This window comes from Sphaerodactylus townsendi, linkage group LG12 (genome assembly GCF_021028975.2).
Source record: "Sphaerodactylus townsendi isolate TG3544 linkage group LG12, MPM_Stown_v2.3, whole genome shotgun sequence".
In the NCBI taxonomy this organism is placed as follows: Eukaryota; Metazoa; Chordata; class Lepidosauria; order Squamata; family Sphaerodactylidae; genus Sphaerodactylus; species Sphaerodactylus townsendi.
Window position 1 is genome coordinate 35,267,531 of NC_059436.1, and position 16,937 is coordinate 35,284,467.

Below are 16,937 nucleotides of genomic sequence, written 5' to 3' on the forward strand. Positions count from 1 at the left end.
TATTGTTCACCGCCCTGAGCCCTTTGGGGATAGGGCGGTATACGAAATCAAATAATAAATAAAAAATAAATAAATAAAAATGTGATACCGACCAGAAAGGCAAACTTATAAGATAAATTCCACAAGTTAATTTTGCTTTGAGCAAAGAAATGTTTACTTTTGCCTGCCTTGCATCTATTGCCCATCCACTTCAGTTCATTCCTATTCCTGTTCACGGAGAGATCTCTTCACCAGAGTATATCTGCTTGATTTGGCTGACTTAAGACATCCTTAAGACATGACTTAAGAGCAGCAGTGGCGTAGTGGCTAAGAGCAGGTGCACTCTGATCTGGAGGAACCGGGTTTGATTTCCCGCTCTGCCGCTTGAGTTGTGGAGGCTTATCTGGGGAATTCAGATTAGCCTGTACACTCCCACACATGCCAGCTGGGTGACCTTGGGCTAGTCACAGCTTTTTGGAGCTCTCTCATCCCCACCTACCTCACAGGGTGTTTGTTGTGAGGAGGAAAGGGCAAGGAGATTGTCAGCCCCTTTGAGTCTCCTATAGGAGAGAAAGGGGGGATATAAATCCAACCTCTTCTTCTTCTTCTGGATGATTCTGCCTCAAGGTCATTGTCACAGAAGATGCCATCAAGGACTGAACTGTATTGTTTGCTCACCAGAGGAAAAACTGGATTCTTCCTCCATGCGGTGATTTCACGTACAAGAGTTTCTGGTCAGTTTGTTTTTTCCCCACGCTACTGAAGCCAGGGGCTTATTATATGAAAAAATATTTGCTAACCTTGTGTTTAGAGGAGCGTGTGACTAATTCAGCAGGACAACAGCACCGGGCAGGACAAACATTCATTTGCACAGTTTGTCTGTGTGCACAAAAGACAGTCAATATTTGTGCAAAAATATTTAGCAAAGGTGTGTGAAGCCCCCTTGCGTCTCTGGGAATATCCTGGATGTAAAGTAATGGGAATTGGAAAGGAGCATGGGATGTCTCCAGGTGCAATGGAAGAACAGCGTTGCATTTATCTGTAACTGCTGTTCATTGAGTTGTCCTCTGTGCAGGCACACATGGGGGATGGGACTTCACAGTTGCAGGCCAGACACTGAGACTTCTTTTGAGCTCTTAGGAGCAACAGCTGACTAATGAGTGCTCCCCTTGATACAAATAAACATCTAACGCACTCTGTTGCCAAGTTTGCCTGGATATCTAGTAAAATCAGGAAGGCCCAACATTGCTCCACTAGCTTTGCCAGCTAATTTTTATTTATTATTAGCTGGACATTCTATTCATTAATTTGTGCTTATGTCTTGAATTTTCTGGTGCCTATTAGCTGCATTTTATTATCTGTTTTAATTTGTATTTTGTAATTTTTGTGATTTTAATTATTTTGTACCTTGCTGGTCAATGACCGTAAATAAATGATTGATTGATTGATTGATTGATTGATTGATTGATTGATTGATTGATTGATTGATTGAGTGCTCCCCTCCCCCCAGTCACGAACCTGGTCTAACGGTTTTTCCCACCCAAGGACATGTGACTGGGGGACACACTCTCCAGTTCTCCCCTTGCTGCCACAGGGAACCACCACTTGTTACAGGTGATAGCCTGTAACAATAGAGGTGATGTCCACCAGGAAAGCTGTCTTAAATGACAAAAGGGCAAGAAGACAATGGCTCAAATGGCCCACAAGTAAGGTGGGACAAGACCAAAGTAAGGCTCCATTGTTCAACTGGGGTTTTAACTGGGGAAAACAGATCATTCAGATCTTTAAGAAAATGTTTGGAAAGTGGTAATGAGAACAAGGCCTGGGGCCCCACCCCATCACAGAAGGCAGAGGGGGCTGCCAGGTGCACTTTGACAAATGCTTTAGCTAAACTTGCACCCTTAAGGGAAAGCAGGTTTCCTGCTCCACTAAGCCCCTGCTCCACTAAGCACTGACGGTGCAATCATATTTATGAGAACAGATTTGAAAAAAGTCATTCTTAGGGCAGAACTGTGAAGAAAAGTGCACAGAAATCTTGACTCTGAGGTGCACCCTGGTACAAGAACAACCCACCAGCCATAACACACGAGACAAAGTGCCCAGGACAGGCATGCTTGTTCCCTCTCTACCTCTCTTGACTTTGGAGTGCCTTCAGCTCCTCTGCCACACTCCAAGGCAGGCGCTCTTCGGGGAGGTTGTAATGAAGAGCCCAAGTGGCCGCAGCATTGAGGTGATTATAACCGACCAGCAACTGAACTAATTTTTCCTGTAGCAATGGATTGTTCCCAATGGTGCACTACAACGCAAAAGGAAAACAGAGTCAGTCAGGGCAAGATTCATTTTCATGAGCAAGGAAGTTGCTTGGGGTATTTTTCATTACTCAGAAGTAGCTCTCAATAAAGAAAATACTGGCTACCCCAGCTCCAAAACAATACATAATGTATTTTCTCGATCCATTGAGAAAATCCATTATGTACACTTACAGGCATTCCACTTACAATGATGTCATACACCTGTTAAAACAGAGCTGCTACGGTTGTACATCGAGTGGTCTTCTGAGCAGGCATACATGGGACTGTGAATGCACAGGCCAGCCATGGAGGTCTGACTTTCAAGCTTCTACAATAATCTGCTCTCTGGAGTGCACCCCCTCCCCTCCATCTTGCACTAAATTCAGAGGCTTTTGCCACTCAAATAAGCCACGTGACGGAGAGGGAGGGAGCACTCCCCCCTCAGTTTTCCTCTCGAGGCCATGGAACAACCAACAGTAACTTAATCAGCAATCCACAGCAGTGAAAGAGGGAGGAATGTGTGCCTGCACAGAAGACTACTCAATGAACCACAGATACAAGTGCAACCTGTTTTTCATCTTCACAGCTTCTGTGCAGCCCCATATGGGACAGTAGCAAACTAACTTATCAGAGCAGGTGGGTGTGAGACTGCTAACCTAAATAGTGACTGCAGGACTGCACTCTTTCCTGGAATCCCCATCCATGGAGTAACATTTGGTTAACACAGAGGGAGAGGACTATGTTGCTGCCCTGTTGGTATATTTGAGATCTACACTGAAACTAAAAGCAGCAGATGACAATTGGGCTCTAGTAGAATGTGCTTTAAGTAGCATTAGGCAATCAACCTTCACTTTTGTGTATGCTAGTTTTATCACTGATGTGACCCACTGAGAAAATGATTAAGTTGATATCCTTCTTCCTTCCTTGGGGCCTCTGAAACAGATGAACGTGGTACCGTCTTTCCTAAATGATGCTGTGTGATGTAAATAAAACAACAATGCTCTCCAAACATCTAACAAATGTAGTGCTCTTTCCGCTGATGATTTTGGTTGAGAGAAAAACACCAGTAGCACTATATGTTGGGATACATGAAATGCCAAGACCACTTTAAGGAGAAAGATCAAACTTAGGCACAGGACCATGAAATTTAGTAAATGGGGGATTATATCTAAGAACATGGAGATCTCCCACCTGTGTGCTGAAATAATAGCTACCAGAAAGGCAGTCTTATATGATAGGTAGGAGAGATCACATGAGGCCATTGGTTCGAGTGTCAGCTGTAATAAAACTAAATAAAATTCCATTGTGGAATTCAGGAGGTTTCACTGGCAGAAATAAACTATACAGGCTCTTCAAAAACTCTTTGGGGTGGGGGTTTGAAAAAATGGATGGTCAGTCAAGTCCAACATGAAATGCTGAAATTATGGCTAAATTAACTTTAATAGAGTAGTTTGAAAGACTGGAGTCTTTAAATGTCAAGAAGTAATCGAATACAGAAGACAATGAACAAAATTCAGGATTAATTTGTTTCTCCAATGTCCAGGTAGTGAACCAGTGCCAATTGGCTGTATATGACTTACTGGTTGAAGAAGAGTTTGGATTTATACCCTGCCTTTCTCTCCTGCAAGGATTTTCAAAGCGAATTACAAAGTCCTTCCCTTCCTCTCCCGACAACAGACACCTTGCGAGGGAGGTAGGATTGAGAGAGTTCTGAGAGAACAAGGACATCCAGTAGGCTTTATGTGTAGGAGTGGGGAAACAAACCTGGTTTCCCTGATTAGAGTCCGCTGCTCATGCAAAGGAATGTGGAATCAAGCAGAATTCTCCAGATTAGAGTCGATCAGATTACAGTCCACCTGTTCCTAACCACTACACCATGCTGGCTTTCACTGTAGGAAGCGCCACACCATGAGGTAGAGGGAGGCCATGTTGTGATGATGGAGAGATCCCATCTTTAGGAGGTCCTTGCAAAATAGAAATTCCATAGGATAGGAAACTGCCCTATATTTGGAAGGAAGTGCTTCCATTATGGGGGAATAAGAAGTCACAGCCCACTTGTCTAATCCTACACACGTTCTCCACTTTGGGGTTCTGATCATGCATCTGGAAATCTCCCTTTACTTCAGCATGATCTCCATCAGACAATCACAGTGTATCCCTATTTCTGTTCTCGAGATGGTACGGTTCATGCAGATCAATGCCCCTGTGGATGCAATCAAATAGTACTTTGCTTTTCCAAACACACAGCAGCACCTCCTGTATCTTCACACACGCACTGGTCATCTCCACTTGAGAAACTAGTTCAGGAACTCAGTATTTGGTCAGCGTACCCAATCGAGCCATTACACAGACTCAGTGGTGTATCTGCCAGAGGGATGGGGTGTTTGTGTCAATTGACCCCGGGTGGCCTAAGCATGCTGCCGCTGGCTAAGATAAGTGGAGAGCAGGGGAGGGGGGGCAGGGGTGCCCAGAGCAGGTGTTACCCCGGGCGCCATTTTCCCCAGTACGCCTCCGCACAGACTGGTCCTACAGTCACACTCTCAGCATTAAAAAAACATGACAACATACATAATATTCCCCATATAGTGTGGTGCAGAAGTTAGAGTGTCAGTCCCAGGTTTGGAACTCTACTCTGCCATGGAAGCATCCTACTCTTTTACTGAAGCCTCTTTCTGAATCAGTTCATCACAGTAAAGCCCTCCTGAATCATTCATGGTTACTAATATAATTATTAATTAATTACTAGTAAAATCATTAGTATTGCCAGATCAGAACTGAGAAATTCCTAGAGGTTTGGGGGTAAAGCTTGGGGAGGGAAAGGTCCACCCTCCAAAGCAGCCATCTTCTCCAGAGGAGCTGATCTCTGTCATCTGGAAATCAGATGAACTCCATGAGATCTCTAGATCTCATTCGAATGGACGCCAGCACTAGCAACATGCACAAGCTGCATATTCTTAACTTTATGGATATTGTGGGAACAGGGGAGGGAACACCAGGGAGGGGGCAAAGCCCTTAAAGGCTGAAACCCCAATCTTTTTCTTACGTAGGGTTTTCTGAAAGCCTGCAAGAAAGAAATTGGAGAGCAAAATATCTGCCCATCTCACCGTTCCAGCCTGTGTTTTGTTTTATGGGTTTAGTACCAGAGGGAGAATGCTGGTTGAACAACATTCTTCTCTTGAGCGACAGGCAACGTGTGGGAACATTGCCCCATTCCCTCCAGATCTGCTGATGCAGCAGAGATGAAAAACTAGCAACAAATCTTGGGCAATTTTCTGAAGTCTTGGAGGAGAAACCAAACTGAAAGCTACAGAGTAAGTTGGAAGGGACCTAAGAGGCCATCAAGGCTAACAACCAAGGCCTCGGGACTGTCTTGCTTGCCTGGCTTGCGGAGTTCACAGAGGCATCTTGCAGGCCACTGCTAGAAACAAGACCCTTGGCTAGATGAATCTCCACCTAATCCTGCAGGACTTTTATGTGGTCATGGCCATTAAAGCAATTCACAGAAAGGGCTATTAGTCATAGTGACCAAGTGGAGATCTCATGTTCAGAAACAGCAATGCCTTTGACAACCGCATATTGAGAATGGTATCACCTTTAGGCCCTTTTGGTGAGCTTCCCAGAGGAACGTTGAGCTAGCCTAAACTTGGGGCGACAGAGCCACGGATGTCATTTTAATGCTCCTCAAATGGAAGGCAGGAAAAATGGTCCAAGAAATGGACCAGGGTCAAGGTGTTTCTATTTGCTCCTGGAGATGCTGCTACTTTGCTGAGTGTCCTATCAGTAAAGATTCTGGTTTCCTAAACTTTAGCTTTTAATTGTGGCCTGTTTTGCAGGCAATGTGGCTGCATGCAGTGTTTTGCAATCAAGCTGGCTTCAGTGGCACTTAGTGGCCTTCTCCCCTTCTGTGTTTTTTTTTGTTCCCCCTAGGCTATCAACTGATTGATTTCCTACTTTGACAGGAGAGTCTCACCTTTGCATTGCTAAAAGCATCTCAGGAATGAGGCTTGACAGCCGCAGCACCTGCATTCCACCCGGGTAGGCTGCGTTTGCACATGTAGGAGTAGGACACAGCAGAGAAGCAGCCCTGGTTTGCAAGCAAGGTCTGGAGGAAGCTAAACTGCCAAGTTGTGAACTTCCAATACATCAGGAACTGCTGAGCTTGATCAGACCAAAGGTCCGTTTTATTCAACATTCTTTTTCCAGCCAGCCAGATGCACCCAGTCATGAATGCAACACCCTGTTTGCCTCTAGCAATTGGTACGCAGAGGTACACTGCCCCTGAACATGGATGCTCTAGTTTAAACCACCATAATTAAAAGTTATGGACAGCTAAAAACAATTTGCCCAAATCTTCTTTAAAATATCCACATCTCTCTGCACACAGAAAACCAGCAAGTGTTCTGGATTCAACCTGATGTGCTGTAAGTATTACTACTTCAAACAGCCAGGTTGTCGTTCAGTATGCATATTCCCCATATCGGCAATCACAGAATAATCATCCTGACCTGAGCCACTTTATGCATGAAGCATTAGCCCATCTAGCACCGTCTGTTCAGACTGGCAGCAGTGATGAGTGGTCAACCTGAGATCCAGATCCGAGGACCAAACATGGACCTTTCTAAAGCACCTTTCCCACTGAGTCACAACCCCCCTTTCCCAAAAGCAGCGTCTATCATTCCACAAAGTTGGAGAGGGTTCTCCCTCCCCACACCAAACATACACAAATACCCTGCACTGTTGGCCCATCGAGGCCAGTAAGGTTTGCTCTGATAGTATGGTCTTCTCGTGACTCTGCAAGGTCAAGTGCTGCTTGGGCTGCTTGAAGGGAATTTGCTTGTTTTTATTTTATGCTAGGCCATTAATTCAGAAAAAAATTCATTCTTTGAGATCTCAGCAGCCCTTTTCTTGAACACCGAAAGCATTTCACATCCATCGGCTGAGTATTCCTTACAACAATCCTGCAAGCTCCGTATTATCACCCTCATATTGTAGGGGAGGAGGTCAGAGGGCCAGTCTCTGCTGTGGAGAATAAAGTGGTAGAATTATAGAGCTGACCATTTCAGTATGCAAGTTGCAACGGGGGAGAGAGGTGCCTCATTTTGAAATGCTCTCCTCTGTGCCAGTAAAAATATATATATATATAGCATGCCACAGAGCAAGAGGGTAGCATAGCCCCCATTCTCTTGCTACCTTACAACATACTTAGGTTGGGAAAATACCTGTCATATTTTTCCCCATCCTTTTTTAATTCTTACAACAATGCAGTGAGCATTCAATCTCCACAACAGAGGACACTGGCAAACTGAATGCACCAAGACTGAGAAACTGGTTCAGGAATACCCTGCAAGAGTCACATAGGCTGTGGAATACCTGGAGATTTGGGGGATGGAGCCTGAGAAGGGTGGGGTTGAGAGGTCTTCAGTGGGGTATAATGCCATAGCGCCCAGCTTCCCAAAACAGCCATTTTCTCCAGGTGATCTCTGTCACCTGCAGATCAATTGTAATAGTGGGAGATCTCCAGTCACCACCTGGAAGTTAGCAACCCTAGATTCACAGCCAGATGGAGATCTGAAGCCAGGTTGCCCAAGTCCTGGCCTGATGAGAGAGAAGCAGTGACGTAGCAGTTAAGAGCAGGTGCACTCTAATCTGGAGTACCGGGTTTGATTCCCCGCTCTGCCACTTGAGCTGTGGAGGCTTATCTGGGGAACTAGTCTGTGCACTCCAACACACACCAGCTGGGTGACCCTGGGCAAGACACAGCTCTTCGACGCTCTCTCAGCCCCACCCACCTCACAGGGTGTTTGTTGTGGAGGAAGGGGGAGGAAAGGGAAAGGAGATTGTAAGCCCCTTTGAGTCTCCTTACAAGAGAGAAAGGAGGAAGGGTATAAATCCAAACTCTTCTTCTTCATATTCCAGTACCCTGATTCCCTTTTTTGTCCTCCTCCTGCTCTCTGGAGCACTCCAGGATTCTTCAGCTTTGCTCGGCACAACATGTAAAGGAGCGCTTAAGTTACAGCACCTTGATCTTATTTCAAGGGGTCCACCTAGCTGCGAGCCAAAGCTATAATAAGTATGTTTGCAGGATCTCTAGCAAATGGAAGGATTGGCAGAGACATTTTTTCCCTCTCTCTTTAATCTCTCCTGGTGCATTACATTTCCCAGTGCCCTCTGTTGTGGAGACAGAATGCTTGAGAGGGCAGACTGAATGAACTCCGAAATTCACACCCTGCCAAACTGGCCTGATTCCCCTAAATCCATAATTACAACATTCCACCGAGAGACGCATTCTTTTGAATGAGGATGAGTTTCTTGTTTCTTTCCACTTTAGCAGATTTCCTTTCTCAAGAGGAATCTCTTTAGTCTCTGCCACCACTTTTGAATAATCACCTTCCCAGCGCAAAAGCTCTCCTTTCTCAGCAACCAAATCAAACGATCTTGCCTAGAAATGCAAATGAATCAGAAGCAAGCGAACGGAAACGTGCAGAATTTTATGCACAGGAGAAGAACAGGATTTTGCAAACAGAACTAGCGAGTTTAGCTCTTTAGATATTTATACCCTTGCTTTTCTCCCTACTGGGGTACAAAAGCAGTTCGTCACAGCACTCTTGTCATTTTATCTATGTAACAACCACTCTTGTAACGTAGATTAGCCTGACTGAGACCCAAGAGGCTCGACATAAACCAGCAAGGTTCAGTAACAGAGTAGAGATTTGAACCTGGGTCTCTCTGATTTTTGTCCAACACTGAGCCCTTCCGCCATGCTGGTTTTTGTACACGTATGCTCCTATTCTCAAAGAATGTAAAACAAGAAAAGACTGTAGTATTTGCTCCAAAATTCACCATTCTGAACATGTTGGTTTTATTTTTGAGAAGCACGTTTCTACCTTATATGGCTGTGGAGATATTACTGCTACTACTGTTATAACAATAAATTACGCCACTTCCAGTTTATCCTGCCTTTTTCCCATAGAACTCTGGAAGGCTTACACAAACTGTTAGGGTTTGCAAGTCCCTCCATGTTCATCCAGTGAAGCCCATGGCTGTATGGGGATTTTCTCCTGGGTCTTCCTATCAAACTCCCACACTCCAGTCATTCCATTCCACTGACTCACATACACTACCTTGGAGAGTTCAGAAGAATTTGCACACATTACCTTATCGCAATCTTCCCAACAGCTCCATAAGTTAACAGCAGCTACGGTTACCATTATTTAACTGGCCTCCTTCTCCCTTACACCCCCTTTCTCTGGGTTTTGAATTTCTCTACCTACTCGATGTCTTCTAGTTTAGGATTTTTATTATGTTTAAGATGACTGGGCTAGCCACCATCTGAGATTTCAACTGTAATATAATGCATGGTTTTATTGTTTACAATATGTTGGAAACTGCCCTGAGCCCTTGAGGGAAAGGGTAGCAAACAAGTTAAATGAAATAAATAAAAGAACTAGTACCATTATCCCCACATTTCAGTGGGGTGGAGATTGAGGAATGGTAGCTTGCGTAAGGTCGCCCAGTGAGTTCCAGCAGAGGCAAGATTCGTTCGAACCACAGACTTCTTGATAATTTGTAGGACAGTTGCTATACGTATGGGCAATGCTGGCTGAAACTGATGGGGTGAACATGATTTGCCGTGGCCACAACTGGGAAGGGGACTTCAGTATTTTGCATACCTCCTAGCCCTCTACACCCACACAACTAGCAAAATCCCAGCATACATTTTGCAAAACAGTAAAGGCAGGTGGCCAAAAGCGGCAGGGCCTTCTTGGTAGTGGCACTTCCTTTGTTTAACTGGAGTCTTCTTTATTCAGTTTTAGGTGCCGGGGTGAAAATATCTTTTTTGTCATGACAATTTAGTGATTAACACTGGGTCAAGGATCACTGGCCAGCTGTACTTTCTTACAATGCTTTGAGTTTCTATGAGCCACAAAATTTCCTGTTTATGTTTCAATACTTTGCCTGCTGCTAAACTGAAGCTGTTTCTGAATGTATACCACTCCTGTTTTTATTATCTGAATATTACTGCTGCAGGGTTTGGGTTTTTAAAAAAAAAATGATTTTGACATTTAATGGTTTTATTTTAATCCCTGTCCGGTGCATTGAGAGCCTTATAGTTATGAGTCAGTAGGCCAAAAAAATAAATGAACAAACAAAACATTGCAGGTTAAATTTTGCAAAACAGAAGGCATTATGCAAATGTGCCTAATTTGCATACTGGTTGGCTTAGTACAGCATTTTAATGTCTTTGTTAGTACTGAAAGCAACTTGAATGCACACTGGAAGCAAATCCAGACATAATTTGTGCCCTTACCTGGACATGATCAGCCCAGCTTTCCTCAGTCATGGTTTTCTGGAAAAGAAATCACAAAATAACACTGATGTCTTCTCAACAAAACCGCAATAGCCTTTGTGCAATCTGCATCCCCCACCCCACCCCACACGTACGCACACACATACCTCAACAAATGTCTTGTGGACAAGGTATCTCAGAGTTCCCATGGAACGCTGGTTGATGGCGTTGGGACACAGGGCTGGGACATGCAAGGAGAAGGGATAAAACAATATGGATCAGCAGGAGACAAGGCAGGCATGTAGGGTGGGGGCGAGGAGGGATTTCTTTTCCTCATTTTTCATTAAATTTTATTATCTTGCATTAGTATCCCAACCTGCCCTTCCTTCAAGGGACTTGGGGGTGTTTACCAAGTCTGTCTTCACAATAATCCTGTGAGGTAGGCCAGGCTGAGAAGGAGTGAACTTGTATAGCTAACTTACAACTGACCATTCATTCAGTTCCATATAGGTAAATTTGACTGGCAGCATCCCAGGCAGAGGATATTTTTTTTACACCACCAATTACCCCTCCCTGTAAATTGCTGCCCTGATCTGGATGATTCAGGCTATAATTGATCTTGTCAGATCTGTTCTGGATAGTCAGTACTTTCCACCATCACCACCACACAATGCTGCTTCGGCCCCTCCCTCTCACTGTCATCTACTTTGAATGGGTGTCAACTGTCCAAGACTTGGGGACTTTCCAGACTCTGTTTCCTGAGATCCTTCAGCAATGCTAGCGATGTGAATCTGGGTCTTTCTGCATACAAAACCTAAGCTTTGCCTATGGCCCCTTCCCATTCAAACCCTATCCTATCCAAACTCAGCCTAAACCCATTGCCCACTGCACCATCAGACGAATTCACAAGGTTTCAAAGCCCCACACCTTTGACTTGTAATCATTAAAAATACACACAATATGCCAGACATTCAGAAAGTCAAAGCATTTGAACATTTTTAAGCCACATGACTGTGACGATGTTGATACCGATCACTGAAATCATTAACAAGAAAGGATTAAAACCAAAGGGTAAAGCTCATCCTGAATTCTACAGACTGCAGGTAGGGAGGGGTTGCAAATTTTGATGCTTTGCGGGGGGGGGGGGGGGAACCTTTACATATGCAGATAAATAAATCAGGGAGAAGAGTATTCTGCACCTTTCTCCGTAGACTGCTAATTTTAAGTATGCTAAGGTTTTCGTTTTCGTTTTTTTAAATGGGAGACTATTCAAGCTGGTAGCCTCCCCCCTTATTGCTAACTGAAGAGTCAGAATCCAATCAAAAGCTTTGACAAATGATTCTGACAAATCATTTGGGAAGAGATACACACAATTCTAACTCTAGAACAGTGATGGTGAACGTTTTCGAGACCTAGTGCCCAAATTGCAACCCAAAACCCACTTACTTATCGCAAAGTGCCAACATGCAATTTAACCTGAATACTGAGGTTTTCGTTTAGAAAAGAAGGTTGGCTCCGAGGCATGCATTACTCAGGAGCAAGCTTGGTGGTAGTTGGTGGCTTTGCTTTGAAGCAACCGTGCAACTCTTCCAACGGGTGAATCACGACCCTAGGAGGGTTTACTCAGAAGCAAGCCCCATTGCCAGCAACCGAGCTTACTCCCAGGTAGATGATCGCGCTTTAGTTCTTCACATGAAAATCAGTGGGGTTTAACAGCGCTTAACAGGGTTACCTACACGGCTTCCCCAAAACTAGGTCTTAGGTTTAATGCTAATAATCGAGCACAGTGGCACAGGCCAGCCTAGATGTGGGGGGGGGGGGCACTCTGTTTGTGCGTGCCCACAGAGAGGGCTCTGAGTGCCACCTCTGGCACCCGTGCCATAGATTCGCCACCACTGCTCTAGAAGCTTCCAGTGGCTTAATTAATACCTGTTTCCAAAGCTCTCTTATCATTTCCAAAAGAAATAATCAGCTTGGATGAAAACTCAAAAGCCTCTGAAATCAGTTCTGATCACCTTTAACCTTCTTTATTTATTTGATATTAAATAACTTTTAAAAAACTGTCAGTAATCCTACCCTTCCCCCAATGAGCCCGTGCCCCACCCCCACCCCCGCCCTTCTCCATTTTATCCTCATGACAACCCTGTCAAGTAGGGTCACTTCAGTAGGTTTCGTGACTGAGTGGGGACTACATTCCAATCTAACCAGTACACCATACTGGCAAACCCTTGTTGTCATGATGACCCTAGTATGCTGAAGTAGCTCAGAGATAATTTGTGGAGGCAATCAAGGGGAGTGAGTCCTGGATGTGTGAAGTTCCCTTTCTGTTTCCACAGAAATTGAAAAGAAATGCCACATATGCAGGAAAGCCATGCACATTGCCTGGTTCATGAATCGGACTACCAAAAGTGTGCAAAAGGACACTGATGAAAAAATCTCTTCCCCACAAAAGTGAATATGAATTCTTAAGAGTGTGATACACTGAGATGTTCTCTCAGGACAGCCGCACTAAGACAATCAAGAGGCTGCCCAGTGGCTCAGTCCCCAACCATCTCACTGGGTCAGGCACAGGGACCGTTCTGATGGATCATAACCTTAATCCCTCAAATATCCCTCAAGGGTATTTTATGACAAGCAACCTTTACAAAACTGTAATTTTAAAAAATCTCATGAGGAAATGATTCCATCCATCTCGTGGCATGTTTGCCCTGTCAGACATCATTCTAAACCACAAACAATAGGTGAAAACCCAGGTTCCCACACAAACCTACAAGACAAAATGCTCAGATTGCAGAAGTTCGAGGGCAGCTCACTCCTACCCTCTAGTGTTGACATGACTAAGCAGAGCCAATTAGTGCAATTTAATATCCTGTAGGTTCCAATGGATTAAATTGGCTGTTTGGGCTATGGCTTTTTCCTATTGGTTCTGGCCCCATACTGTTCTGGTTTATCCGCTGATTTCTGTCACTAGTTGACTGTTGTCAATGAAGCAAAATGCTCTTTAGGGGACATATTGAGAGAGGCTGTCCCGCAAGTGTGATGGCCCCAAACCATTTAGGAATTAAATGTCAGTACTAAAACAATACTAAATCCTTGGTACTGATTTCTGCATGCATTTTGTCCCTTATGTTTTTGCTCCTTCTTTCTTGTTTTTCCCCTGGGGTGGTGTTGTTTTTTCTGATTCTTTCGAAACTTCTTTTACCCCAATGTTTTTCTGGAAGCCAGTTTTGAGTTAGATTCTTCCTTATGAGTAACGTTTCTGTCAATTTTCTTTGTCCCACCCGTTCTAACCCATCTCCTGCCCACTTTTCAATGACTGGTCTGTCGTCATCATCAAACCATTCCCCCTCCTGGCCCCTCGCTCTGAAGACAAAAAGTTTCATATTTTTTTAAAAAAGCACTAAAATATTGTTATATTGACATAATGACAGTTTAAGCAGGTTTTCTGAATCCTCAGCTTTCATTCTCTAAAAGTTTTTAGCCCTTCCTTCACCCTTTTCCTTATACCTCCATCAGGGAAAAAAGACACAGAGACTTTCTTTTTTTAAAAAAAAGAAAGGTGGGAATTCAGGAAATCCACTTAAACTGGAACAATTAAAACTAACACAAAACACCCTCTGTAACACCTAATCATAGCAATACAGGGAATGAGCAGGCCAGTCAAAATGGATCAAACTCATAGCTACCCTCAACTATAGGCCCAGTGGAACACCTTCATTTTACAGGCCCTGTGGAATGAAGATAGATCCTGCAAGGTCTGAGTCTCACTGGACAGAGGGTTCTGTCAGGCCAGGGCCAGAACCGAAAAGACTCTGGCCCTTGTCAAGTACAGCTGGACATTTTTCAGGTCAAGGATCACTAGCTGACTGTTGTCAGTGAAGCAAAATGTTCTTTAGGGGACATATTGAGAGCGGCTGTCCCGCAGGTACGATGGCCCCAAACCATTTAGGAATTAAATGTCAGTACTAAAACAATACTAAATCCTTGGTACTCCCTCTGGAGCCAATGCAACTGGTAGAGCGCTGGTCAAACATCCCTTTGTATACTCCCTCTTTTCACTCCATGGACATGTCTCTCTGTCTTCCCCAAATAGAGATGGGGATTCCAGTCAATCAAACACTCCCAGAGTATGCTGTAGTAGTTAGAGTGACAGAGTCTGGGAGACTCAGATTTAGATCCCCACTCCACCGCAGAACCATCCATGCATCCATGCATCCATGCATCCATGCATCCATGCATCCATGCATCCATCCATGCATCCATCCATCCATCCATCCATCCATCCATCCATCCATCCATCCATCCATCCATCCATCCATCCATCCATCCATCCATCCATCCATCCATCCATCCATCCATCCATCCATCCATCCATCCATCCATCCATCCATCCATCCATCCATCCATCCATTCATTCATTTATGGATTATATTTATATACCGCCCTCCCCCAGAGGGCTCAGGGCGGTGAACAACAAACCCAGATAGAGCACAATAAAACCAAAGACTAAAATCAGTAAAATATTAATTAATTTGGCTCTATATAAAATAACCCCCCATTAAAACGCAGCACACTAAATCAGCATAACAGATGGCACCTACTAACAAATCCCCTAAAAGAAAGGAAGGGAGGGGGGACGGCAGGATCCACTGATGTTATGAGAAGGGGGGGGGTCAGCGGCCAACCTCCCCAAAGGCCAACCTCCCCAAACATGCTGGCTGACCTTGGCCTAGTCTCTTCTGTCAGCATAACCTACCTCCTAGGGTCATTGTAAAAATAAAATAGAGGACAGGAGAATCTTGTAAGCCACTTTGGTTGGCCATTTGGGAGGAATGCATGGTATAAGTATCTAAATAAACAGTGCATACGCATTCTGATGTGCAATCATATTCGCTTACCTGGATCGAGGCTATACTTGTCCAGAAACCTGAAGACCAGTTTGCTCAACATCTTATGATTGATTTTCTCTGCCCTTATATTGGGCACGCCTTGATACTGCCTGAGAGAGAACTCATAAAGATACATTTTGACAATTTCTTTTCTCTTTAGGTTTAAAAAACAATGATAGTTTTTTTAAAAAAATTGCCTGCATGTAATGGTTTCAGGAATTTAGACTAGATATGAATGGGTCATCGTTTACTTTGTTATATTCATTTTTTTATTTTATTTTCCTCATCTTTAATTTGGTTTTATTTTTATTTGATTTTTATCGGGGGGTTTTTGCAAGCTGCCCTGAACGCTTTTATAAGATAGAAAAGGGATATGCATCTCTTAAAGAAATAAAATAATGAAAATGTCCCTCCAAGTTGTCAAAGGTTGTAACCTATTCTGAGCCTCACTAGGGCTCCAACAACTTCTGCATAATATGAGAGTGGCCAGATAGATGCTTCAAGGGGGCTCCCCCACAAGGCAGGCAAGATGGGAACATCCATCCCTTCCATCAGCATCTGACATTTGGTACCCAAGAGAGAGAATTCCTCTGAATAATTAGCTGTTTTTATATGTAAGGCTGGGCATACAATGCTAGGCCACATAAAAGGAAGAAGTTTGAAGTTGGCCCAAGAAGCAAAACACAACTTTCTGGGAATCTCAGCTTTCATCAAATAAACAAAAATATTTCTAGTTCTCATAGATGCAAAAGCTGAAATATGTGAGCAATGATGGCTAAAATTTCAGAAGCCAGAAGGTCAGTTAAATAAAAATCAGTTCAGTTCAGAGACCTTTATTAGGCATCAGGAGATAGTTGAATAAAATGGTTAGAAGGTGGGGAAAAGGGATTTGGTGCCCCACATAAGTCCTTGTCCCTCCTGATATCTTGCAGAAAAGGAACAATTTAAGCAAAATAGCAACAACAACAAAAAGCAAAGTAAGAGACATTCTAGAAATCAGCTTAATACACAAGCAGAATTTGGGATGCTTTGGTGAATTTTCATCCCCTGAATCTGCAGACGATTGAACACTTAGCAATTGCAGTAAACAAACAACAGGTTGGAGAAAGAGAGCCAATCACTTACTTTGTGACAGTTTCAGTCCTGAACCCTGGTTCACACCACGAGTCAAGCAAGCACAGGAGCTGCTGCTGCAAATTGGGGTGTCCTTCCACATATGATTCAACGAGGTTCATTTTATCTTGAAGCAGCAATGGAATACACATCTAAGAAAAGGACAAGAGACCGAGCAGTTTGAGATTGTATTGCTGCTGCAGAAGTGATTTTGTTGCACGCTGGTCTGTCTGGCTATGGTGTCAGCAAGAGGAGGGGACATTGCATACTTTGGTGAGCGGTGGGGATGACTCTATATGTAGGGAACTAGTTTTGTTAGAGAGAAGGCCAAGAAGACAGGCAAACAGATAAAGGCCTGGTTTTACTCTTGTTTTTGTA

At 43.9% G+C, this 16,937-nt stretch overlaps 1 protein-coding gene across 2 annotated transcripts in view; it reads right to left on the minus strand.

Moving 5' to 3' along the window:
* The window catches only part of EXD3 (exonuclease 3'-5' domain containing 3), a 182,752-nt gene that overhangs the window by 124,608 nt on the left and 41,207 nt on the right, over positions 1-16,937 (minus strand). For both annotated transcript variants that reach the window (XM_048512193.1, XM_048512194.1), the window contains 5 exons: positions 16,572-16,711; positions 15,456-15,556; positions 10,725-10,798; positions 10,579-10,617; positions 2,109-2,275 (listed from right to left, as the gene is read on the minus strand). In XM_048512193.1, the coding sequence (XP_048368150.1) occupies positions 2,109-2,275; positions 10,579-10,617; positions 10,725-10,798; positions 15,456-15,556; positions 16,572-16,711 (521 nt within the window). The remainder of the gene's footprint in view (positions 1-2,108; positions 2,276-10,578; positions 10,618-10,724; positions 10,799-15,455; positions 15,557-16,571; positions 16,712-16,937) is intronic.